The sequence below is a fragment of the Channa argus genome, chromosome 9 (genome assembly GCF_033026475.1).
Source record: "Channa argus isolate prfri chromosome 9, Channa argus male v1.0, whole genome shotgun sequence".
Taxonomy (NCBI): domain Eukaryota; kingdom Metazoa; phylum Chordata; class Actinopteri; order Anabantiformes; family Channidae; genus Channa; species Channa argus.
In genome coordinates, this window is record NC_090205.1 from 25,739,260 (window position 1) to 25,765,805 (window position 26,546).

The following is a 26,546-nucleotide window of genomic DNA, read 5'->3' on the forward strand; positions in this document are numbered from 1 at the left end:
GATGGCGGAGGCCGGGCAGAGCGATGCAGGCACGAGAGGCTGAGCTGTGCAGCTGTCAATCACCAGGAGAGGACAGCGTCACTTCACAGGAAGATGCTTGAACAGTAGATACGTAGTAATAGAAATACTACAATACTACTGGTAATCTACTACAGTTACAGGTGAAATACAAGCTATTCTCTCAGCATTCCATTGGATAGAAACTGTTAAACCAGTCAAAGTTTTAATAAGTTCAGATTCTACTAGTGCATTTAAACGTTTTAAGTCAGATTCAGTAGTACAGGTAGACATTAGTGCAGTGCCGAAAGGGAAGTAGGAGAAATGAGAAATTGCAACAGATCTAAGAGGCCTGAAGACATTTATCTCAGATTTGTCAGATCTCGGATTTTTCACTCAGCTTTGAACATTACATTCCAAATTATATACACAAACAATGAGCAGGAAACAGTAGAGCCTGGATTTATTCAGTGTGTCGACGGGAAAGAGAATTTGGAAGAAGATCACATAACGTGTGAACTTGAGACATTTTTACAATGGAAATCAGGACATGATTTTAGGTCAATGGCTGCATAATTGGAAAAAATGGACCTATAGAGCGATTTAGTCAGAAACCTCTGGGTTTTAACAAGGTAGGTGACAGTAATGTACATAGGGTGTTTGCAAACCATCACATAAAAAAAAGAAGTATTTAAAAAGGAGGAGGAGGAGGAGAAGACTTAAACACAATATTAATAGACAAATAGGGATTTATACAATAAAACGTTTGTTGTTAGTGAATACACTTAGAAGGGCTATAATAATAATTTTCGCCATCATCATCGTTATAATATTGATTACAATTTATGATATTTATGATATTTATTTATTTTACATGTATTTTGACCAATTTCAGTTTCTAATTTAAACTATTTAATTTAAATAGACACCTAAATGAGGTAATCAGTGGGCCTCAAGATCTGAAAAATATTATATAATGGCTAATGAAATGAATGTGATGTGATCTTTTACCTGATAAAAAATATCATACACAGTATTACATTTCACGTCACATGTCGAAGTGTCCTTGAGCAAGACACTGAACCCCAACTTAGTTGCTCCCGGTGAGCGTTGGCCGGCTGCATAGCAGCTCCTTCATCGGTGTGTGTGGTTGTGCTATATAAGTGCAGACCATTTCCCATTTACCATATTAAAGAATAAAATGTTTTGGCTACACTGTCACCATATAACAAAAGCAGTGTAACATTAAACAACTTTGAAATATAAATTTAGATGAATACTACTTCACTATTTAAATAAATCAATACAAGAAAAAAGCTCCTCAAAAACTCCAAACTACCAGTACGTGTTTGCATGTATTAGGAGGGCACCAGCTAAAAGTAAAGAACAATTTAAAATCAATATGATCTTTGTTGTGTCCATCAATGTTGATTAATGATTTCACGTTTCTAACACTTTATAAACGTTTAGAGCCGTCAGTGTTTTATTAGGCTAAAAGATGTGGAAATGATACCATCTGATCATAGATAAGCACAAATAAAGTTACAGTATGAATTCACTTTTGTGTCAGGTGATTTTTTTATTTACCTGCTGAAATTAGCATCTCCTACCTCCTCAGACCAGGTGATGGATAAAATGTCAATTTTTAAACTAAAATAGACAAAAATATGAACAGATCTGAGTGCCTTCGGGAGGAACTTGAGACTTGGACACGTTTTTGGGGAGAGTAGATTTTCCAGAGACACAATAGACCATAGTTTTATACAGAAAGACTTTTACAAACTTTATTACATTACATTACATTGTGAGGCTACAGTTCAATTAAAACTAACCTAAATAGCGCAGGTAACATTTGATCCGCGCGCTGTTGAGATTTGTTTGGCACATTATTTTAGCCAATGAGCCTGAAGCATCTTAAGTCTCATCGTCAGGCCTTGGTAACATAAAGCCTAATTATTTTGTGCCTTATTGTGTCCTGACAATAAGAATTTTACATATACTGTAAGTACATATACAGTTTTATGGCCAAAATAACAGAATGTCTTTCTCATCAGCTCTGAAATCAGCTGCAACTCGATGATTCAGACAGTTTTCTTCGTACCAGCATGAACTCAGTAAAAATGCCTCTTACCAAGCGTTGGCTCAGGTGTTTCCCCTTTAGCTGTGCGCGCGCCCGTTGCGAATGCACTTGTCAGCAGACAGGCAGCAGAACTCGACATAACACCGAGCCGTACTCCCGATCAGTTGGTGGCAGTAGCTGTCTTTTAAAATGTGATCCTATCCAGGTTAAAGAAGAAGAGGAGAGTCTTAATCCCGGACAAAACCCACCGTTGCATGGAGTTTACTCCATATAGTATGACACACTTTCGGGGACAGATACGGGGGCCGCACTGGGGACCCACGATGGACAAGATGCTGATAGATTTCTGGCGCAAAAATGAATGTCTTTTTAATCCATCGATCGATTCTTACTACGACAAGGAGTTGAAGACAAAGCTGTGGACTGAGTTCGCGCAGTCAATAGGAAAACCCGGTAAGACCAGGGGGGACTGGTGGAATAGAAAGGAGAGAGATTAGGATGTTGATGGTATTTGTGCTGCCTCACCTCCTGACATAGTATACGTGTGTGCATGTATTAGGAGGGCACGAGCTGATCCAAGTTTTTCTGAGCTGTTTATTTATGGAATAAAGGCTACAGGAGTTGGTTGGAATAAACCATATTTATATCACACTAACAATACACCTAAAAAAAACAACAGATGTAGTTTTTAAAGTTTAGTTTTTCTATTACACTGTTCATGTTGGACATTTGTTCACTTTTCCCATGCAGTTTCTGATGTTGAGAGGAGGTCAAGATCTCTTCGGACTCAGTACGGGAGGGTGTTGTGGCATCCGGAGAGGGTCAGCACCGTGCAGCAAAAGATGCTCAGAGAGAAACTGGATTTCTTGAGGCCTTATATAGTTCGCAGAGGAGGTGAATCGTATTTGGTGAGTGGAAACCAAAACAAGAAAGGCTGCAGAAGCGTCCCTGCAGAGACTACCGGTAGATTTTTATGTTTCCGCTTACCTGTTTTGGCAGGAGGAAAAGTGTGATGATCGAGAGGAAGACGATGAAGAGGAACCGGAGACTGAAGGAAGCTTCGACCAGGAGATTGGGAGCTCGTTTGGTAGCCCGCTGGATGCTGATGTGACCGAGGAAGATCTAAATGAAGAGCCCCGGTCTGTCACCTCCACCCCGAACCCTGCTCCCCCGCAATGTCCAAACTCGCAGCCTCAAGTCACAGAAGTCATTTGCATGAGCTGTTCACACCGTCAAAGTGAGGAGTGTTCTGTTGATCAGCCTGACCAAACAGCTGGACCAAACTCAGCCAGGCACGACATACTAAAGCAGTTTACAGAGGTAATGTTGGCAGATATGCGACAAATTAAAGACCCATTTGTGCTTATGAGACTTCGTAGAGACATCACTGACCTGGTGTTCACAGCTGTGGAAGAGGACATGCAGAGACGATGTGTTCAGGTACGACCCACACCCATGCTGCAAAAGACCTCATGGAGCTCCTTCACGCCCCAGAAGTCATATTCACACACAAACATCTTGTGGAAACAGAGGTTTTTGAGAAGAAAGAACAAAGGGGGCGAGCTTGGAAGGAAGATGGAGAGATGGGAGGAGATAAAGCACATGAGGAGAATGTCGAGGAGTCAGCCCGTCCTGCAAGGCCAAGCACCAGAGGGGATGAGTGAAGGCAGCTCTCAGGTTATTGTTTCTTGTGCTGAGATCAAAAAAGAGACAGAGCCACACGTAGTTAAGATAGAGGAGGAAGTGAGTATGTTGGCTTAAAAATTTAGATTCAGAGCTCACTGTTTTTCTTTATTGAACATTTAATAAAGTGAGTTGGTGTATTCTAGAAAGATAAACCAGTCAGTAAATAACAACAATAAAAAAACAGATGCTAACAACTGTCTCGGTCATCATTGGCCACACCATACCCTACCATACCATACCATACCATACCATACCATACCATACCATACCATACCACACCATACCCTACCATACCCTACCATACCCTACTATACCATACCCTACCATACCATACCATACCATACCATACCATACCACACCATACCCTACCATACCCTACCATACCCTACTATACCATACCCTACCATACCCTACCATACCATACCCTACCCTACCACACCATACCCTACCATACCAAAGTCCCAACGTGTGTTACTCAGTATATAAGGCCTGTTTTCCCTGCAGGAACCGTTTGACGACTTTAGGTTTTCTACCTGTGTGTTTCCACAGGAAGAACCTGGGTACTAATTGTACCATAGTCCTACACCCGAACAACCACCCATGGTTAGAAGACGGTACTTTCAGTAACTGGCACTGTGTGAACAGTGGGTGACGCCCTGCACAGGTCGCATGGTTATGGTCTTTTACCAGACAAACACTCCCCTTTATCGGAAACTTGTTAGTGATTGATTGATTTTTCTCTTCAAAGTCTATTATTTTCTACTACTAATAATATTGCCATGGACAGGAGGAGGGTGTGATGGTGTTCAACACATTTTTTCATTCCTCGTGTCAATCATTCACTCACATTTGGCTACAAATTCCTGCGTATTGGGTAGAAATACAGTTTGATATATATTTATATGTCACATGCATTTGTCTAAAACATTTGTTTAATAAATCATTGATATACAAAACTTTGGAATATAAAACGATCATAATTATCGTCAAAAAGCTATTGAAAAATTAGTATAGAACCACAATATCAGTACATTCAGATGCAGATAATCAGTAATACCAAAAATGTGTTGCTGGTATTTATGTTGTCACACATTTGCACAGTGTAATTTGATCTGAGCACAGTGAAATACAGAAGGTGCGGGTTTCTAATTTATAGCTAGACTGCTGAAATTCACACAGATTGGAAAGAAAAACAGTGTGCTGACAATCTCTGTGCACCCTAATTATTACTTAGACAGTGTGTATATGGGCTAATATAAACTCCAAAATGTACCACAGAATTCTTAAAGGCTGTGAAAAACCAATCCGGTGACAAAGACAAACTGCTGCATCTATAGCAAGAAGTTTTAACATCTAATCCAATCACATTCATTTTGGATATCCACAGTAGCAATGGTATGTAATTGAATGATAATTATAGGTATTTACAATCATATTCTTATTTGTAGAAATAGTTTTTCAAGATATTTTCGACTTTGATTTCATTATTCAAAAGTACATTTATGGTTTCTACAACTGATTTATCCCATTCATGAGTACTGGCCATTTTCAGATATCCACAATTTCATTTTACAGAATTCTTACTAGGAAAAACACCTATTTCATGCAATTGATACTAGATATAATTTTAATTTTAGATATCCAAAATAAAAAAAAAACATTCCACAACACCAAAAATCTCATTCTGAATATGCAAAATATTCTGTGACTAGCAAAATGTCAAGGTATCCACAATTAGGACTTTTCAAAATGTAGTTTCAGATATACATATTTAGGATTATGACAACAGCAGATACTCACAAATGTATTGTGGATATCTGTTGATGGGTATAGGACGCAAGGAAAACATGCAAGTGAGGGAAACTACTCACTCAGTTGGACTTGGGATGTTCCTATAGAGACCACTGGTAATTCAGAGACCAGTTGATGTAAGTTTGTGCTGTGGAAAGAAACTGGAGTACCCAGAAGAAACCCACCTGAGCTCCACACAGCAGTGCCTCTGATCTGTAGGCAATGAGCTGAGCCTAAACACGGACCTTCTATCTGTGAGGCAGCAAAGGTAACCTACTGGTTGAGGAAATACCACACTTTTGTAATATAAACATGCCAGGTAGGCCTGATGGATTTTTGTTCCTTTTCAAACATACATCTATATTCCAGTGAATGTATGCACCTCAAAGACAATTCAGACTAACCAATACCTAAATATGAGACTTTTCTATCTCTTTTAGAAAGACAACTTGTATCCAAAGTTATTAATGACTCTGAGCTTGTGAACACAAGTTGGTCCTGTGTGACTCAACTCAAAGAGAAGTAGCCTCAGCCTAGTTGGCCTCTGTCTGTGTATAAGGTGTTATGTTTTTTAGTGGTGTCTGTAACCTTTGATAAACTGTGCCATATAAAAACACGTTTTTTTAGTAGCCTGACTAACCTTTAAAACCTGAGCTGGTCAGTATTTAAATTATTGATATGACTACAGTAAATATTGCTGTGATGTATCATTTCCATATATTAGATTAACACTGAAGTCATTTATTAACATGCCCATGAACACGGACACTGCTTCACACAATGACTGAGAATAAAAGAAGTGTTCGAGAAGATACATTTTAGAATAAATAAGGATAGTCTGTACATGTAAGTCAAAAGATTTTGATTTATCAACTCTTATCAGAACATTATTATGGATTACTCAAACAATTATACACTTGTTAAGGCTCTAATTAATCTAATTAATTATAGATTTATGTGAAGACTAGATCCAACATAAAATGTTTAAATTACATTTAAAGGAAAGATTTTCACAGTAGTGAATTACAGTCAGCAATGGCATCTTTAATTTGTATCACCCATTAATCATGAAATTCATACAAAGTTAAGTCCACAGCTCTGTTAGGGTCCTGCTGATAATGGCAATAGAAAGATGGTATTTAAAAAATAAAAATCTCTATTCATTCCCATTCATTATACAATAATTACATCGTTACAGATCGTACAAAAAGAACACTAACGTGCACGTGTGAGGAGTATACATCAGAATGTTACTAATGTTACAAAATGCTTATTATTTCTCTATCCAACTGCAGAGAGAACATGGTTTACACATATTCTTGTCATGTTCTCATCTCATCTGTTTAGTTTTATTTTAAACTCTTTTTTAGCTCCTTTTTTATATTACCGGTATTCATGTTGCCTGAACTACATGTGAGGTCCTTTGCATTTACTATCAGGCACTGCAGAGTGCTACCCTAAGGGGTCCTTTAACACTACACACGTGTGCCGTACACCGTTACCATGGCGGACCTACAGATGAAGCTCCTGCGGAGGAAAATTCAGAAAAGGAACGAAAAGAACAAGGAGCGCAAACAGCAGAGGACACGGACGGAAGACGAGGAGCCCAGTATGTTCTGTCACATTAAACCAGCCTGTGGTTTTTGTTTTTATGTTCATTGTGAAGCCGTGACAGATTTTACTTGCTAAGCTAACCAAGTTAGCTCCTCATTGCATGACTTCAAATTCGGACTTCTTGTCAGTCCTTTCAACATTAATCTGAAGTTTAGAGTTTTCATTAGCACATTTAGTTAGCTTGTATTAATATTTTAACTAACGTTAGGTCAATGTGTATGTCATCGTAATGTCTTTAGCGTCCTTAGCTTGTTAGTTAGCATCAGTACACACGAGTTTCCAGAGTTTTCCTGATTTAAGATTTTCTTAACCATGAAGAAAACATTTAATTATTTTTTTTTTAATTGTAAAAAAGTATTTATCTGGCGGCTGTCTAAAGGTATGTCTGGTTTCACAGTAAGCTCAAACGGACTTCAAGAGGAATGTTGTGAGGAACCAGCACCCTCTTGTAAAGCAGGCAAGAAGAAGCAGAATGAGCTACCAGCTGAAGACAGCATCACAGAGCAAACTCCTCTGAAGAAGAAGAAAAAGAAGAAAAGGAAACTCGCTGACAATGCAGAATCACCAGGTATGGGCTACAAGTGTGTATGGAACACTGACATTACATTTTACTTGCGTGTATCCCTTTAAACATACAAACCTCATTGTAGCTGAGAAGAAGACCAAAACAGTGGGAAAAGACGCAGAGGAGGAGGAGGAGGAAGCTGCAGATGAAGATGGAGAACAGGCAACTGACAATCCAATGGAAGCTGCAGAAGAAGAAGATGATGACAACACCGGAGAGGGGGAAGATGATGATGACGATGATCAGCCAGAATTACCATCTGGGTTAACAGGTACTAAACAAATAGATCTGTAGATTTATTTCAGATGTATAATTTTGACATAGAAATGTAGTGATATTACTTTCTCTGTGGTGGAGAAGTTTTGATTGATTTCTCCCAGGCTGATGGACAGACAGGGTTTATGAACATTATAATCAGACTCAGGCCGAGTGGCTCTCCATAATTATTGATTATTGGCGTGTTTGGTTTTGTTTGACAACTTACATGATGTGGTGGTCAGCTACATTTTGTTAGCCTAAAAAGCAGTTTGTAGTGACGTTACTGTCAAACCATACTGCTGTGCTGTAAACTAAGATTTAAAATCCATCCCTTCGTTTGATTATTTTTCAACTCATCACCATAAATACCATAAAGGTTTTACTTTAACAAAGAAAAGAAACTAGCCATGCTGCATGTCCACCATCACTGAAGGAGCTTTGTTGACACTTTGGATTGAATTGAACATATACAACTTCAAGTATGGATCTCTTATAACAGTCACAGTGATACTTAACCCATTGTGCTTCATTCCTTCTCATGTGCACACAGATAAACTACATTACTAACCTGCCTAGGCGTATGCATCACTAAAAAAAGTTCACCAGATAACCCGCTATGTTTCCTTAAACTGGGTTCCTTGTTTGTATGACATTTCAGAAATCAAGCAAGTATAGAAAACAGACCATAACCAGGTTACTGTAGTATCCCCTCAGTGCCCCTCAACATCTGACGTGACACTTGAAACAGGAATGGTCTGCTGATGGGTTTAGTCGGGATACTTACTGACCTGTTGCCTTTGTGTTGCCCTTTCACTGTTTCCATCATGAATGGGGTGTCAACTAAGGCATAAAGAAACTCTTGTGGTTGTCTTAAGGAGCGGACCCCTGTGATTGCTCTGACAGAATTAGCTGCAAGGACATATTGGTCTGGTTTGTCTTTCTTTCTAAAGGGAATAAACCTTGTAACATTTCTACAGTTGCTATATCTTGTCCCTATAGGAAACTCTTCAGTCATTATTATTATTGTCTCTTTATTAAATCTATCTCTTCAAAATGTTTCTTCAGGTGCATTTGAGGATACATCATTTGCCTCCCTTGCTGGGTTGGTGAGTGAGAACACCCTCAAGGGAGTGAAGGAGATGGGCTTTGAGCATATGACTGAGATCCAGCACAAAAGTATTCGTCCTCTGCTGGAAGGAAGGTAAATCCAACAGCAAGCTGCTGGTTAAACTTAGTGTAATGCGTATAATTTGAGTTGGCATCAGCCCTGTTGGTCAGAGGAAGCTATGTATTGTAAAACCTGAATTATATTTTTGTGTCTACCTAAAAAGTGTTTGTGTTGTGGATCTACAGGGATGTGCTGGCTGCAGCCAAGACAGGCAGTGGGAAAACCTTGGCCTTTCTCATTCCATCTATAGAGCTCATCTACAAACTCAAGTTCATGCCCAGGAATGGTAATATTCGATAGCTTTAGCATCTAATAAGCTTTTGAAAGCGGAAAGACATTTGTTGTACTGTGTGAAACTGCATTCAAATTTGAGTCCCTGCCTGAATATTTTAATTTTTTTCCCTCCTCCTTTTTTCCCAGGCACTGGTGTAGTGATCCTTTCCCCCACGCGTGAGCTGGCAATGCAGACCTATGGTGTACTGAAGGAGCTGATAACACATCACGTGCACACCTACGGTCTGATCATGGGGGGCAGCAACCGCTCAGCTGAGGCCCAGAAACTGGCCAACGGCATCAACATTCTGGTGGCCACACCTGGCCGTCTACTGGACCATCTACAGGTCGGGATGAGGGTTGGGACTCAGAAACACTACTGCCAGTATTTCAGTTTATTATTCACAGATACTTCATCAAGTAGACTGTAGAAAAATGAGTTTAGACAGTTTATTACTCATGTATAATGTTCATTTCACTAGAGAATTGGTTTGGTGTTGATACATTCATCAAACGCAAAATAATTGTTTTATTTTAACATGCGTTTGTACATGTTTGTGTTTGTCCTCAGACAATACTGTTGTTTTTTTTTTTTTGTTTTTTTTTAATAAAACATTTCTCTCTCTTTAGAATACTCCTGGGTTCATGTACAAGAACCTCCAGTGTCTGATTATTGACGAGGCCGACCGCATCTTGGAGGTGGGCTTTGAAGAGGAGCTGAAGCAGATCATCAAACTGCTGCCTAGTACGTATCTAACCCTTTCCTCCATGACACGATTGTTTTTGTGTAGATTTTGTGAAGGTGTACTCAATTACAGTAGTACCATATTTCCATAAAGTCAGGGTATTTGTCCTAGGTATTGCATTAAACGATAAAGATATGCAGACTTGTAGCCCATAATGAGATGACTTTGTTGTAAATTCGCGCTATATAAATAAAGTTGAATTGAATTGAATCCACTTTGCCCATAATGTATCAGAAACTACCCTTGATTGGTTAATCTCTGCTAGAATCCTACATGGGTCCAATTTTGCAAATCTGCTTTGCAGCTGCAAACTAACACAACCTGTAATGCACTGTAGGTTCTAACACCTGTTAATCATGGCCAGCATTACATATTTCATGCTGACTCTGGTCTAATGAGTGTAACCAGGTCGTCAGGGTTATTTTGTTGAAATTAAAGGAAGTCTTCCAGAAAAACAAAAAACGTATTTTACCTGTACTACAAATTCTTTTCTGCTGTCGATCACCATCATGTAGTGTATTGCATGCCTCCAGTGTAAAATACATGAGCTCTCTCACTGAACAACTGTTTGTTTCCCCAGAGAAGAGACAGACCATGCTGTTTTCAGCCACCCAGACCCGTAAGGTGGAGGACTTGGCTCGCATCTCCCTGAAGAAAGAGCCTCTGTATGTGGGCGTGGACGACAACAAAGATAACGCTACAGTTGATGGCCTGGAGCAGGTACTCTGAGCTGCTGTCATATTAGTGTTGGCCTCCAGGGTCTTTAGCACACAAAACTGACAGGAAGTGACTTTACGTGTTTTTCAGGGTTACGTTGTGTGTCCATCAGAGAAGCGCTTTCTCCTGCTCTTCACCTTTCTGAAGAAAAACAGGAAGAAGAAGCTGATGGTCTTCTTCTCTTCCTGCATGTCTGTGAAATTCCACTATGAGCTTCTCAACTACATTGACCTACCGGTCATGGCCATCCACGTAAGTCTAACTTCCAGCAGGAATACGTTGGACACAATGTTCAGATGTCACAGCAGTGCTTTATGCCATTCTGCCACCCAGGGCAAGCAGAAGCAGACCAAACGTACCACGACCTTCTTCCAGTTCTGCAATGCTGATTCAGGCATACTGCTGTGCACAGATGTGGCAGCTCGAGGTCTGGACATCCCAGAGGTGGACTGGATCGTCCAGTATGACCCCCCAGATGACCCCAAGGTACTGACACTACCACAGGATGTATCCAACTCATTAAAAATGTCTTTACAAGTTGCTAAAACACTTCTAATATTCAGGCAATTAATTTACAACTTAAATGTGTGTGTTGTAGCATATGAGGAGATGAACTTTAGTTAATAACTTGTGATGGTCATTTCAGTGTTACAGTCTCAGGGAATACTTTGAATTAATTTAAACTTTTAAACTTTCTACCTACAGGAGTACATCCACAGGGTGGGCAGAACAGCCAGAGGCATCAATGGAAGAGGTCATGCGCTCCTCATCCTTCGACCAGAGGAACTCGGCTTTCTGCGCTTCCTCAAACAGGCCAAGGTAACTATGTCTGCTGCTGTTCAGTTGAGTTTCCAATTTAGTTGGACTCTGAGATGTAACCTAAACTTTGACACTCACTAGTCCTTTAAAGGTCTATATTTAGCTTTGGTCTTGTGTTGTTCAGGTTCCATTGAGTGAGTTTGATTTTTCCTGGAGTAAAATCTCAGATATCCAGTCCCAGGTAAGGAATCTATATATCACTTAGTAACATGGAATTGACTGAGAATGCCTCAACAGCCTCAGTAAATACAATTGCAATTTGCCTGATATAGTTGTAAAAAATCAATGCACAGCCAGGCTGATGGCTTTTTGCCTAATGAACTGTTGTTTTGCAGCTGGAGAAGCTGATTGAGAAGAACTACTACCTCCACAAGTCAGCTCAAGAAGCCTACAAGTCCTATGTGAGAGCTTATGACTCCCACTCCCTCAAACAGATCTACAGCGTCAACACCCTCAACCTCCCAATGGTGGCTCTCTCCTTTGGCTTCAAAGTTCCACCATATGTAGATCTGAGTATCCTTTGTTTTGCCTCAGCACAGAGTAAATGCTGTACACTGATGGCTGGTTTGGTTATTAAGTGAAATGTTCACACATTGTGGATGTATTCACCATTTAAAATTTGATTGAAAATGTTTGCATTCACTTGGTGTTCACAAACAAAAATGTATTGTACAAGGCGATGCAAAGGTTTGCTTTCAATTGCATATGAGGTGATCACAGGGATGCAAACTGCAGTAGTAACAGTGGAGTTGGGATGGAGACTGAGAATGTTGGTTTCCTTAATGCAGCTGTTCTCCTACAGACGTCCACAGCAGCAGAGGTGGTAAGTTACAGAAGCGAGGTGGCGGAGGTGGGTACGGATTCCAGAAGTCCAAGAATGTGCAAAAATCCAAAATCTTTAAGCACGTCAACAAAGGAAAGGGTGAGAAGAGGCAGTTTTCCCGCTAAGCCTCTGAGTCTTCATGGACTGATATCTCCACCGTGTCTAACCTGCAGCGTGTAGGCAGTGGTTCATAATTGTCCTCCTCATTTATGTAGAAATATTTTGTAAATGTAGTCAGATAACATGGACATTACATTTTGCAGAAGACTGTTGCATCTTACCTGTAGACAGACTCACTTTTTAATTATTTTTTTTCACTGGATATGAGGAATATTAAATGTCTGTTGACCTGGAATTTATTGAACATGCTTTTCTCATATTATACTATGTAAATGCTAATTACAATGAAGTCATTTCATATAAGTCATGTGAGTTGCTTAAGTACTCATTTTATCCTTCATTGCAGTATGTACAGTTATGCAGAGCTGAACATCTTTTTCTGGTATAAAATAAATTACAAACGCAAGCAACAGGTAGTTATACAAATAAAAAAATGACAAAGCAACATGATGCATACAGGTAGTTACATGTTCCCCTCTAGATATGAAATTGCACTTGATCTTGGGGTCTTCATTCTGTGAAAGTGCTCTAAGTTTTTCACATGATGCATCTCATACCGCTTTAACAAGGAATCTAAACTTACCATTGCTTGGACTTAGTTTGATCTGCGTAGACTAAGCAGCTCTTTCCACAAAACAATCACATTAAAACACTAGTTGTCTTAGTTTAGAAACCATCCTATAATTATTAATCATACACAGGATAAATTATAAAGTGCCTTTAAGAAAGATAAAGAATTTGATAATTTCTCCCTTTTTGTCCAGAAGATCTCCAATCTTCATTTTCTTTAGTTCCTCCTAGAACAAAGCTCATTTCAAAAAAGGAAATAATCTGAGCAGTAACTATTTTCACCAACTGAATTAATCTCACTAAATGTGTTAAATCTGTTCAGTGTCTGGATGTCATACAAACAAATTAACACTGTACAGGACAAACGGTAAAATAGCAGTGTGAGGTACAACAGTGCAATCTTTTGCTTTACACTCTGAATACTGTACCTGATTTTCCCTTTACTGGGCAACAAGGCAAAATGTATAGTTTCTATAGGATGGTTAAAAATACTTTCCCCGTGAAATGGAATGACGAAACAAACAAATGGTTGTTGCTTCAGAAAGCTCTGCAGGTCACTGGATTCCAGCTGGCACTTAAGCTTGATGATAAAGCGTTTTAACGTTCCAGCCATAACATGCAGCTTCTGTGTTGCGTCATACAGCCACCAAATTGTGTGTTCACTGAGAGAACACTTTTCCTTTTGCAGGTTCGCACCACAGCAGTTTTCCATGTTGCCAATGAAGCTCTTGTACCACAAGTATCTTATGGCTTGTGATCTGTGAGGTGAAAAACACAATTGTCAGAGAGACTGGAGAGAACAGATTGACACCCAATCCCATTTAATTTCCTTTCTGGTTGCATACAAAGTCAAGAAGCGAAGCAGTTGATTCCCAGAAATAGTCTGAAACTGCTTTGCTTCGCAACATAAACTCACTGGGGTTCAGTCACTGTATCAGACTTATGTACATACTGTTTAACAGGGGTCTAAAATGCAGCTCGGCTGAACTTGAAAGGTGTCACCTAGATCTTTACAAACCTATTTAAATTATTGAAAAAATGTAAGGCATTTAACCAAATCTTCTGTGGTTTCCTCATAAAACTGGTTTCATACCCGTGGTGTTGCAGTACGGCTCGGTGGTCTCCCAGTTCATGGCTTTCTGGACAGCTTTCTTCCAACGAGCAAAGCGGAACTCGCTCTCTGTGAAGAAGACAGAAATACAAGTTTAGTTGATTTTTGTTAGAAACATTTTTTGTTAGCAAAGTTGTGACAGTAATGATCAATACATGTCAGCTAGCAAAAACTCTCACTTGACCACGTATCAGTAACGGAGAATGACCTTTTGAGAGAAAAACATGCTAACAATCAGGTCCAACTGGTCCAACTATCTAAAACAGGTCCTTGGTCCTTCTCTTACCGTCAGGGTTGATCTGAGGTTCATACTTCTCAGAGGTAACATGTGGGAGATGATCTGGGCTAAGGTTCCACACATCCACACCTTTTGCTGCCCCCGCTACCATGGCTGCACCCAGAGCTGAGGTCTCTGACATGGTGGGTCTCACTGGACCAATATGAAACGCAGACATGAAGAAACACATTCACAGTTGAATATATGAACAACCCCATTTAGCATGTATGTCCCAGTCCTTGTCTCACTCTTGTAATTCAGAAGTCAAGGTTCAATTGTAAAGGCAAAGAGCTTTTAGGCCTTTGAGTGAACACAGTGACGGTGATTTCTGGAAGTGTTCCTGAGCCCATGCAGTGATGTCCGGTAGAGAATCATGACCTTTTTTAAGGCAGTTCTGCCTGAGGGCCCAAAGACTTTGTGCATCCAGTTTTGACCTTTGGCCTTGTCCTTTGGAATCAGGATTCCTCCTGATTCTCTGAATCTTTCGATATTATATACTGTAGAGGGTGGGATCTTTAAAGTCTTTAAAGAACATTTTTCTGATTGATCCAGTTTTTTGCTACAGTTTTTTTGCTACAGTGCTACAGGCACAGATCGGTGAACCTCTGCCCATCTTTACAATCGAGAGGATCTGGGTGTGACCCGGGTGCCACCCTGTGGTTGCCACCCTGTGACTGCCCACTGGCCCCTCAAAATCGTGATTAACCATCTTTATCTGGTTTAATTTTTTTTATTTACCAACATTTAAGCAGATTAAATAAATGGCAAAAACAAGTGTATATTAAATTATGTGTCAATTAATGAGTTTTATTTAACTTTTTTCCCAGTCCTCTTACCTACGGGCATGCAGAGGATGTCAGCTTGAAGCTGCATCAGTAATTTGTTGGATGTCATTCCTCCATCCACCTGCAGCTGCATCAGAGGGACACCGCTGTCCTGGTTCATTGCATCAAGGATCTGACACACAAAATGTGCTTCCATTAACTTAAAAGCAAACTGAACAAACAAAACATTTGTGTATAAATAACCTGTGATGTCAATCAGCTTCTTTAACGATCACCCCACTATCCTAGGTAAGCACAAAGAGATTTTTTTGGAAAGTTAACAGGTGAAAGAAGAAGCAGTTTACCTCTCTGGTCTGAAAGCAAACAGCCTCCAGAGCTGCAAAGGCCAAATGGTTCCTGTTAGTGAACTGAGTCAGCCCACAAATGATCCTAGCAATGACAAAGAGAAAACAGTTTTAAGATTTGTCTTCGTCTCTTCATTCAGTGTTAAATAACAGTTGCGATGTGTGTTTGAACAGCTGACTGTCTCACCCTCTAGCACTGGGCTCCCAGTAGGGGGCGTAGAGTCCAGAGAAAGCCGGCACAAAATAACAACCATAAGATGTTCCTGCTGCAGCTGCTAGTTTTTCTGAAACAACAGGATGACAAAAGACAACACTTGTCACGCATACACAAATGTCTTTTCCCATTATAAACAAGTGCTACAGTGAGATATGAACACATACAGGTTCATTCTAGAAATGTGACTGCATTTAACCGATGAATAAGGTTAGATTTATATATAGTGTATACAGTGTACAATACAGTGTATTTACCAATCTCTGAGGACGATTGCACGATACCCATGTTGTCCTTCAGCCACCGTACCACTGCCCCAGCGATGGCCACTGAACCCTGGCAGGAAGAAAGAAAAACATCAGATCAAAATAACATCAACTGACCAACCTGGATTATTACAGTTGCGTTGTCACACACCTCTAGTGCATAGCAGGCAGGCTCATCTTTTCCCAGTTTGTAGGCAACCGTGGTCAATAGGCCATGCTCGGACATCACCGGCTAAAGAAAAAGAAAGGGAAAACAAATTTGAAGCAATAAGAAGGTCTGTGTGCAGTCATTACTTTGTTCTTTGACACAATATCATACCTTAGTGCCTGTATTCCTAAGCAGGAAACAACCAGTCCCATACCTTTAAATCAAGTAGGATGGGAAAAAAACTGAGTGAACGGTTGATGACATTTTGAGTGAACTGAAAACAAAACACCAATTTATAAGTTTGCTTATGTCAGTATGATGGAGATAATCACAACTAAATTTCTACATTCTACAATTATTCTGGCCAGGTCCCAACTCCCCCCCCTGAAAGAACGGACCCAGTATTTTTTAATTAATGTGCTCTCATGTTGCTTTATATACGGTATGTGGAGGAGAGCCGCAGCACATTCAGGGAACCAATCGGTAGCCAGAAAGAGCCGTGAATGAATCTAACACTGACCTTCATCTTTTGTCCATAGAACACATTCTCCTTTGTTGTTATAAATCATTCAAAGTGCAAGTTTGTACTTAAACAACACCTAGCAAACCTCCGAGCAGGACTTATCTGCTGGTTGACAACATTGATTTTGCTTTACTGTTAATAATATGCACAAACTGTGGTATGACCTGATACAAACTGCAGAGCTGCAGAATGTTAAAGCATGCTGGGAAACAGAACCCTTCCCCCACTTAAACTGCAGGACCAAACGCACAAGTAGAAGTAAAAAAAGGACAGATGCTTACGTGTTTTTGGCCTGGCCTTCTCTGAAGCACATCTGACCAACCAGAGCAGCTGACTGGTCACCGAGACACTGAGACAGATAAGGTCACTATTAGATGGCTGTACATTTTAACATAACACAAAGGTATTTTAAAATAAGGATACCATAAACACCATAAATAAGAAAAATTTAAATATATAAAAATACAGCCAATTAAATTTTTTTTACTTAACTATAATAAATATTAAGCAGAAAAATAATCCATGTGGTGAAGGAAAGCAGCCAGTAGTATCAATATTCATTTCAAATAACTTTTACTATAATAAACAAATATTTCCTTTTTCACTTTGAACAGTTTAACAGCAGTGTGGTCGAAAATTGCCCAGATATTTCAGATCTGCTTCCTTTGTGATGCAAAGATGCTTAAATTTCATGACAATTCACCAACAATCAGTTAATCACCAACAGGTGCATCAAATCGTTTTCTTTCTCTTTGGAAACCTCCAAGACTTCATATAATATTCAAAACCATAAAGTACGGATTTTAGTTTGCAAGTTAAATCTCAGCTCAACAGCAGGGTTCCAAAAGCTAGCCAATCAGAGTAGAGTAAATTCTGAATCTAAATCTGAGTCGTAAATATTCCAAACCCAATTCAGCTGAGCCACAGAATAAAAATGTTATCATTTGAAATAACATGAGATATTGCATTTAATAAGAAAATTCACAAGTTTTTAAATTGTAGTACTAATCTTTCCGAATTACCATCTCTGTATATGTAGAGGTTGTGAGGTCTCCAGCTGACGTTTGTTAGTAAAAAGATAAAGGAATAAACTGACTACTGCAACATGAAGAAATGTTTAAGTGTCTTTTGATTCTGAATATATTTATATATTCTATCAACAACTTTACAATGACACACAATAGCTGTCACACTGCTATGTCTGATATGACTATGTATCATTCACACACAGTCACACCACCATAACATGAAGAAGCTCTTACCCCAGAGATGGGAACTCCTGCAAGAGAGCCAGATTTCTGGGTAAGAAAAGAAAGAGAAACACGTTTAGATGTTTAGCTTCAGGTTAACATTGCTATCTGTAGCTAGGTACTGTCACAAGAAAAAGTAATGACACTGTTTGCAATTTCCTGGTTTTGCATATAAATTGTTTATTATATCCAATCTGATTTTAACCAAAGTTGGAAATATCAACTCAATAATTCTAAGCTAATAAAATGTCGTGATCTTTCTTGTAGTTATTGAACACACCTCTTAAAACATAAAAAATGACAACCCTGGGCTTCTGAAGTCACTAGACATTAACTGAAGTCAGGTGTTGGCAAACCTAGAATCCAATTAATGAAATAAGAATGAAGCTGTGGGTTAGAAATACTTTGACTAATACAATCACTCAAGGGTCAGTGTGCTATTCACATGCAGCTTCAGCTGATGCCTTGAAAAAAAAAAAAAGCTCAGAAGGCCTATGATTAGGCTGCATGGAGCTGGAAAGGTTTACAGAGTCATCTCAAAGACTCAGGATATTCATCAGTCCATATTTAGACATATTGAGATGATTTGGTACTGTGGCTAATCTTCAAAGTAATGGGTCCAGACAAGCTCAAGATAATGACACAACACATAATGCTCTGTGTGGTAAAAAGAACCCTAAAGTCATAACAGCCATTGGCGAGTTATTTACTGTTTCATGAGTCAACCATACAATAAACATTTAACAGGCATGGTATCCATTGCAGGACAACATGGAGAATACTGTTTAGCAAAAGCAACATTGAAGTGGCCGCGTCAGAGCCAATCAAGATGCAGATCAAGATGCTGTAGAATTACCTCAAGATAGCTATTCACACCAAGACGTCTAAAGAATAAGGTTAAATGAAGCAAATCTGTAAGGAACAATGGTATAAAAGTCCTTCTGAACATTCTATAGGTCTAATCCACAGCTACAGCAAGAGTTAGCAAGTTATTGCTTGCTGAAGGAGGTTTACTGTCATGTCATTTTATGTAAGAGGGTTCAAGTTGACTTTATCTGACATCAATAATAATATTTATGTCATAAAAATATTACTGATAAAAAGAAGAGTGAATGCCAAACTAGAAACTGATCAAATTATCAGCTCCATGCAATAAATCTCTATAATGTAACATTAATTGATCATTATCATTAATTGCATGATTTAAGTTAACCATCAGCTGCACACAGATTATATCTTTTGAAAGTTGTCACATTATCTGTTCTTGTCCCCTTTTTCACCTTTGCTCATGGTCAGGTAAATACTAAAACTGCCAAAAGTACTATGTGTTTACGTGTTTATACCTAGATTGGAAAGACAAAACTGTAAAGCAAAACAAAAGAAGCAATAGCCAAGGAGTTTTTCTTCTTTCATAAGAAGGCACATCTTGTCCAGTGTTCTTTATTCATTTATTTAAACTGCTAGAAAAGTTATTGCAGTTTGTGACAAAGAATTTGTTCCTAATGAACAACAGCGGGCATTGTACACTATAGAGAAAATATAAATATAATGAAAAAATCTATTAAATATAAAACGAGCTTCAAAAGTTTAAAAACTATTCACATAACGTGAAAGGAGAGAAAAATTCTGAGCCATAAAAATGAGGAAAACAAAAAGAGCTGCAGAATTTGGACTCCAGAGCAAGGTGCATGTTGCATAAAAATGGTTAAACATCAATGGCCATGTTGAAGCCAGAGGATACGAGCACAAACAAAGACAAATTATCAAACAACCAGTGTATTCCTGAGTAATTAACTAGCTATTATACAGCCTCTTTATCTATACTATGTTGTCACATCATCTGCCAGTTTGAGGACTGTTATTAAAAAAAAGGTAATGATAGTGTCTTTCAGACTAAATATTGTTTCAAGAAAAAAAGAATAAAAATTACCTTATTTTATACTTACAAAACAAACGTTATCAAGTTATATGGCCATTGCATGGAGTAAAACATTAAATGAGACCATAATTCTTAAACTTTAAACTTTAATTGTTTATGTGAGCTTACCATCCAGCCATATATTTCTGAGGAGCTTTTAACTTTAGGGAGGATTTCCATGGGGACATCAAAGTACCTAGAAGAAGAAGAGCAATCTATAATGAGGGTGCAGGTTTGTAATGAACAAAATTTAGGTGTGATAATTAGCAGATACAAGATTTAACTGGAAAACAGTTTGGGGGTTTTTTTGGAGGGGGGGGGGCTAACAAGTTGGTTAGAGTGGCTAAATTGGTAGAGTGGACTCCCACTGACCATAGGGTCAGAGGTTCGCGCCCGCCTCTCCCCAACATGCCTCCCCTGTCTTGCCCTGGGAAAGCCACTAAACCCCCAACCGCCCATCCCTATCCCCAGCCCTGCAGTGCCATGTACCACTCCCAACCCCGGTAGGAAAATCAACATGTGGACCAATGATCCGCTGTGGTCACCCTGAACTTATGGGATAAGCCGAAAGAAGAAAAAAAAACATTTCTAGTAAGTGTGTCCAGTGATTTGAATTTAATTTAATTTTAAAAATAAATGCTAATTTAAAGGCAGGTAAATGGAAATACACTGCAGATGAAAGTCTTTACAATTATTCAGTATTTTTCACCTGACGACACTGTGTGTGAATAACAAATGTGTTGGTCTTCAAATGCTTCTTTGTTTCTGTTTAAATGTGCTTACCTGCACAGTTCAGGATCCCAGTCCATGGTGTGAATGTTGAACAGCATAGTGCGACTGGCATTGGAAACGTCCGTACAGTGGACTCCTCCATTCTTACCCCCTGTCAGGCACTGAGGAAAAATAATACAGGGCTACGTTTGCCAAAAACACAAAATAGAGTGTGTGCATGGCTGCCGGTTTTAAACAGGTCTTACCCAGATGATCCAGGAGTCTACTGTGCCGAACATGGCTCGTTCACTGGCCACTGCCTGCTTCACCTCATCCACATTGTCCAGCAGCCAACGCAGCTTCACTGCACTGAAGTAGGTGCTGATAGGAAGGCCTGTCTTATGCTGGAGAGGTGCAGACAGCACGCACACAGGTTAGAAATTAATAATAATCATTAATAACGAGTAATGAAATGTGTACCGCTGGTTGTCTTATTTGTGACAGACATTAGGGATTTTGTAAACACTGCAGTTTAATTTTGAAAAATTTGACAATTTCAAACAAAAAAACATTATTTTTCACCTTGAGGTGGTTCTTATTTCTGCCTGGAGCTTTGTTGATGAGCCTCTCCACTGTTGACTGTGTTCGCAGGTCTAACCAAACTACAGACAGAGCAGGGGACAAAAACTTTTATGTTTTATGCAAATACTTACACATTTTTTTGTTTTTGAGCACTGAATTATGACAGAAATTCCTATCACCCTCTTAGCATGCTGATGTTTGCATTCATCTCAGAGCACTGCTTAGAACCACAGTCTTTAGAAGCTGCTTTCAAGGATGCAGACTTGGACTGATATTAAAATGTCCTTATTAATTACCCCATGTACAAAAAGGGGTAAAACACCAATGTATAATACTCACCCCGTTCCCCTCATACCAAATAATCCAGTTTTTGAACTTTCTTTATCAAAATGATGTATCCCTGCTTAAAGATTTTATTGAATGTCACTTTCTGACAAATTGCATTTCATTTTAACATCAGCTTTTGATTCCGTGTGCTCTGAGCATTTTCTTATTTTTTTTTTTTTTTTGAGCTTGAAATTTCCTAAAATTTCCCATTTTGGGCAAATTCAAAACAAGCAAATGTGAAGCTCATAAAAGCTCAGAACTGGTCTTAGTGTAGTCGAAACAAAAGAAAATGTACAAAACTTAGAACTATTTTAAAGATTTCATAACCTCTGAAATCTTTTAAATATGCCAGCTTTAAACCAGATAACTGGATATTCTTGGCTCCTGAGAAATTGCCCTGCACTGTAACAAGCTGACATCCCTTCATTTAAACAGTGAGAGTCTGAGAAGCTTGCAGACAAACAAACCTATTTAGCTCAAACTACAGGCAGGGGCTAAAAACAATAGTGTGTCTGTGCTAGGACTGTCATCACACAGTGTTTCTGAGTGTGTAGCGACTGTAAGTGCTCAGCTTCTACCCTGAATCACTCCCACGTGGGAGGAAATGGTGGGGCAGGCACAGAACTGTCGTAGGACACTACAATCTGATGCAACTAAGCCCCATCCTGTGCTGTTTGCCTAATGACATATCACTTGCTCAATGAAAGGCATCAGAGCTGAGTAATAATGAGTGTTTGAGTGTTAAGCTGTTGTGACAGAGAGATTTGTTACAAAAACAGTTTTTCTATTTTTTAAAATAATGATAAAATAAATGAAAAGTTTTGCTAGTGATAGCACCCACCAATGGCATTGTAGAGAGGCTCTCCAGTCTCTTTGTCCCACACCAGGGTGGTTTCTCTTTGATTGGTCACTCCCAGTGCTAAGGAAACAACAACATACAGTAAATGTCAATGTAGCACCCACACACACCCATTACTCTCAGTCAGGAGTGGTTAACATCTCCACCCACAGTTAGGTACTCTATCCCATCAGCACACCAGCGGTTGCCCACCTTTTATGCCAAAGATGTCGATGTTGAGTTGACAGAGCTTCTCACAAGTCCTTTCCATGCACTCGTAGACAGACTGCATAATCTCCCTGGGGTCCTCCTCCACCCAGCTGATTAAAACACACCAAAACACACGACACAAACATATTTCAAATATGTGTTGGGTGCACTAAGATAGAACAGTGTCAACAAAAAGGGGGTTTTGACCTTTTAGGGTGAAAAAGGCAGTAAATACAGTAAAGTTGCTTCTTTTAAAGTTGCTTGTCAAAAACAGTAATTATTTACTGTTTATGTTGAAACCTAAATTGTGCAGTACTGACTTTACAAGCAATACGTGTTATTTATGTGGCCTTGGGTGTTCTGGACAGGTCACAGCAAATATTTGTCCTCTGGTACTTTGTACATCATCATCGGCTACAATTTAAACTGACACAGTAATATCTAAACAAACCAAGCCAGCTTGTGTGAACCTTAGACCCAATTATGCTACACATGTCAAATAAACTAAGAGATTCATATAAAATGTAGTTAAAATTTAACACTAGTAACTGAGCAGAAATAAGTACATAAATGCAATCTGCAGCCAATTTATTTTCTATTTTTGTTTGCAGTTTGGATTTGAAATTCCATCTAGTTTTTCTTTAAACATTAGGTAATTTTTTTGCCATTTCCAAATATGATCTTTTCACTATATGCTTTCTATACATCCACTTATGCAAATATTGTGTTACAGTTAAAGTGAAGGAACTCACCCCTCCTTTGGGAAACTCTGGTTGATCTCCACTTGATGGTGACTAATCAGCTCTGCTGTTTTTGCATTGAACACCTTTAATGAAACAAGAGTTCATAAGGGGATAAGAATAGCAATAAGAAAGCTACAGAAATAAGGGCAGGGGGCAGAACCTTTCGTTCTCTGAATAAACATTAACACTGGAGTGGATCGTTGAGGTGAAGCTTTATTTTCCCACTGATATCTTACAACACAGCACACAGTGAGGAGTAACAAGAAAGACAAGACAGACAATCGACAGATGACAAAGGTTTTTCATACAATAGAATGGACCTCAGCATAGTTATACATGTCTACTATCTACCCACTAGAGTGGAAGCCTACAATTCAGCTACAGACATCCACAGTCTACAAGCTGACCGGTCTGACACTTGGAGAGTAGAAGTTGATACAAAGAGCATCCTCACCCCTGTCCTTTAAACATACCATATAAGCTTTATGACTTGAAAATCTGTTTGTAAACCAAACCACAAATACTGAAAAACATACAAATATGGCAACTATTTCATGTATGTCAACCAATTCCATTTACCAAGTCCCAAACATTTTCCCAAAAAAAGGTTATGTATCTTTTGGTGCTGAGTGTTTTTAGTCCATCATATTTTTCAGATTATAATAAAGCTTTGTTGCTTATTTCAACTCTGTCGTGAAGAGGCAAAATTACACTGTGAGAAATTTCAAGAGCTTGTTCAAATGTAGAGACAGAGTTGATGAGGATAATCCACAAAGCTTATACCCTTGCAAACTTCTAGGCGGAGATTTTCCTTATACATTTCCAAGAGTCTATGGACAGAGGCTGTCACAACGGTACAAACTGTAAAGTGACCAACACACCAATCAAAACCAAAAACCACGCAATTTACTGACACAACATTACAAATTCAAACACATTTCACTGTCAGCAACATTAACAACCTACGGCCCTTGACAGCAGGTGTGTGTGTGTGTTTGTGTGTGTGTGTGTGTGTGTGTGTGTGTGTGTGTGTGTGTGTGTGTGTGTGTGTGTAAACCCCATATGCACAGTACAATGTAATACAGGCTAACACAGTTATCTACATACAAATACCACCTGTTTGAAAAAAGCTAACTTTAAGCTCACTTTTGTGTTGAAACTCTTGTCAAATTGTCAAACATGTCAAATTGTTGTGGAGGATAAAGACAAATTAGGAAGTAACTGTAAAAGTCAAAATGATTCATGATACATTGTTTATAACAAATCTATTGCAAAAAAGTCTGTTGTTATTGTTAAGATTCAGTTATGTTGAGGATTCTTTTTAACAATGACACAGCTTCATCGTCATCAATGACTAGAGATGCATCAGCAAGTCAAAAGCAGTGTAATAGGTTAAAGTTAAACTTGCGGTGAGAGTTTCATCAGATGAACATTCACCTAAGGGCCGGTCAAAGGTTCAAAGACCCTTTTTGGAAAAGTCACTAATTAACACATTTACATACATGACATTTGGAAAACTTTAATGCCACCTGTTTGGTGTGTACATTCATTTCTGATGAACACATTTTAAATCTACCAATATAAATAAATAAAAGTCTGTTCTTTGCATTGTGCATTATTACACACAACGCGGATGTAGATAAACTTTATCCTGAAGTTATTCTTTAATGTAGTCTTGGAATAATAGCCATTTAAATCAGTTTAAAATCAAAGTAGCTTTAAATCTCCTGGATTGTGACTAGCCACAGTCTCTGTTAATACAATTACAAAAGCTGTTTTCACAAGAACAATTTACCAGATCTATTGTGGCATTCGAAATGGCTTTCTGACAAGTTTTTGTAAACCTAACAGCAAGTTGAACCTTGATCTCTACACAGCTCCACGCTGTTGTAATCTGTGCCAAGCTTTCCAGCCAACCCATTTGAGGAAGTCCAGCATTTTTCACAATAAATGACTAAACAGGGTTCGTTTTCCTCAGAAGTGACAAATCAAAAGGAAAAATTCCAATTTTTCAAGAAAGCTTACTTCGAAATCAACAGGATTTATTCACACAGGTAAAGGTAGAAATGGAAAGGGATGCTATTACATTAGTATTAGATGTTAATTTGCTTTAAAGGAAGTACTGAGGTTGTGCAATACTTTTTTTAGCAAATACTTGTCTCAAAAGTTCAAACTTAGATAAAATCACAAAAAATATGCTTCCCTGTTACCTTTTAACTTAAAAGCTTGAGACAAAGCAAGTTCCAATTCTTCAACATAACTACAAATCATCTCCTCAACATACTACGATCAGTTTCTGTAACAAGGAATTTTTTGTATTTCCAAATCAGACTCGTAAGTTAAATTCAAAAGTTAAACCTCAGTGAAGTGCACGATTTTACTGAATTGTAGTAGCTCTGTCTATATGGTCAATCAAACGGTATTGCCATTAAATAAAATGACACATTTTTTAAAAAATTAATTCTTCCGTGAATTAAAGCACCAATAAGGGAATTCTGTCATATTATTACGTGAACACATGACGACAGTAGAGGCGTTACTTCTGTTACACTAACGTCACGCTGTCATTTCCAAACAAGTCACTTTCATCCGAACGCTTTACTTGTTGTCAGCCATATAAACGGTCAAACGCAAGGCCGTTCATTAGTGAAGACGAGCCGGGATGTGGAAACCAAACGTTGGATTAACATTTAGACCGAACATCCACGTTACTCACCAGAAACCTCGTCGAGCTGGTGCCCTGGTCAATGGCAGCAACAAGTGATTCCATACTTGTTGGTCTCCCTCGCGCCCGCTAAAACACTCAAGGCAAAGACGATAAACTCTGGACGGAACTACGGTACCGGCTACTGACTTTGTGTGTGTTCGTGTGTGTTGGTGGGGGGCAGCGACGACTCACTCACTCTTCGCGACGGGAAGGACAAGCGGGCGGGCAGCACCCTTTGAATCACGTAAGAGGGTGTACCGGAACCGGCGCGTGTAGAGCGAATGATTGGTAGCTCGTTAGGAGGCGTCGACCACGCGCTGTCAAATCGGACTTGGAGGCGCGTTCCCAGGACGAAATCCAGTGGT

General features: G+C 39.0%; 3 protein-coding genes and 1 non-coding gene across 6 annotated transcripts; 3 read left to right on the plus strand and 1 right to left on the minus strand.

The window, feature by feature from the left end:
- The first annotated feature begins 61 nt into the window (after window positions 1-61).
- LOC137133065 (uncharacterized) lies at window positions 62-4,059 on the plus strand. 2 transcript variants are annotated; one of them, XM_067516199.1, is made up of 4 exons: window positions 62-161; window positions 2,283-2,530; window positions 2,828-2,985; window positions 3,077-4,051. In XM_067516199.1, exons 2-4 carry the CDS (start codon window positions 2,332-2,334, stop codon window positions 3,836-3,838), a joined length of 1,119 nt encoding a protein of 372 aa, XP_067372300.1. In that variant the 5' UTR covers window positions 62-161; window positions 2,283-2,331; the 3' UTR covers window positions 3,839-4,051. The 2 variants fall into 2 exon arrangements, with proteins under 2 accessions (XP_067372300.1, XP_067372301.1); XM_067516200.1 differs by lacking the exon at window positions 62-161 and having other exon boundaries at window positions 2,132-2,530; window positions 3,077-3,397; window positions 3,483-4,059.
- A 2,944-nt stretch (window positions 4,060-7,003) lies between these two features.
- ddx18 (DEAD (Asp-Glu-Ala-Asp) box polypeptide 18) lies at window positions 7,004-12,978 on the plus strand. The gene is made up of 14 exons (XM_067516641.1): window positions 7,004-7,163; window positions 7,566-7,736; window positions 7,819-8,004; window positions 9,057-9,192; window positions 9,345-9,445; window positions 9,580-9,779; window positions 10,063-10,177; window positions 10,759-10,898; window positions 10,986-11,147; window positions 11,229-11,381; window positions 11,601-11,714; window positions 11,839-11,895; window positions 12,050-12,227; window positions 12,517-12,978. The coding sequence occupies exons 1-14, from the start codon at window positions 7,058-7,060 to the stop codon at window positions 12,660-12,662; spliced, it is 1,965 nt and encodes a 654-aa protein (XP_067372742.1). The 5' UTR covers window positions 7,004-7,057; the 3' UTR covers window positions 12,663-12,978.
- On the plus strand, window positions 8,784-8,914 carry LOC137133655 (small nucleolar RNA SNORA13). Its single transcript, XR_010915274.1, has one exon. It is a non-coding gene; the product is annotated as a small nucleolar RNA SNORA13 (small nucleolar RNA).
- On the minus strand, window positions 12,967-26,524 carry LOC137133227 (glycerol kinase-like). 2 transcript variants are annotated; one of them, XM_067516645.1, is made up of 19 exons: window positions 26,191-26,524; window positions 23,484-23,557; window positions 22,735-22,841; window positions 22,525-22,602; window positions 21,357-21,436; window positions 21,041-21,178; window positions 20,847-20,956; window positions 20,193-20,259; window positions 18,158-18,193; window positions 17,177-17,244; window positions 16,544-16,586; window positions 16,376-16,456; window positions 16,216-16,294; window positions 15,932-16,028; window positions 15,745-15,829; window positions 15,452-15,572; window positions 14,625-14,768; window positions 14,321-14,407; window positions 12,967-13,985 (listed from the first exon to the last, which is right to left on the minus strand). In XM_067516645.1, the coding sequence occupies exons 1-19, from the start codon at window positions 26,242-26,244 to the stop codon at window positions 13,972-13,974; spliced, it is 1,563 nt and encodes a 520-aa protein (XP_067372746.1). In that variant the 5' UTR covers window positions 26,245-26,524; the 3' UTR covers window positions 12,967-13,971. The 2 variants fall into 2 exon arrangements, with proteins under 2 accessions (XP_067372746.1, XP_067372747.1); XM_067516646.1 differs by lacking the exon at window positions 14,625-14,768.
- Window positions 26,525-26,546: the final 22 nt, after the last annotated feature.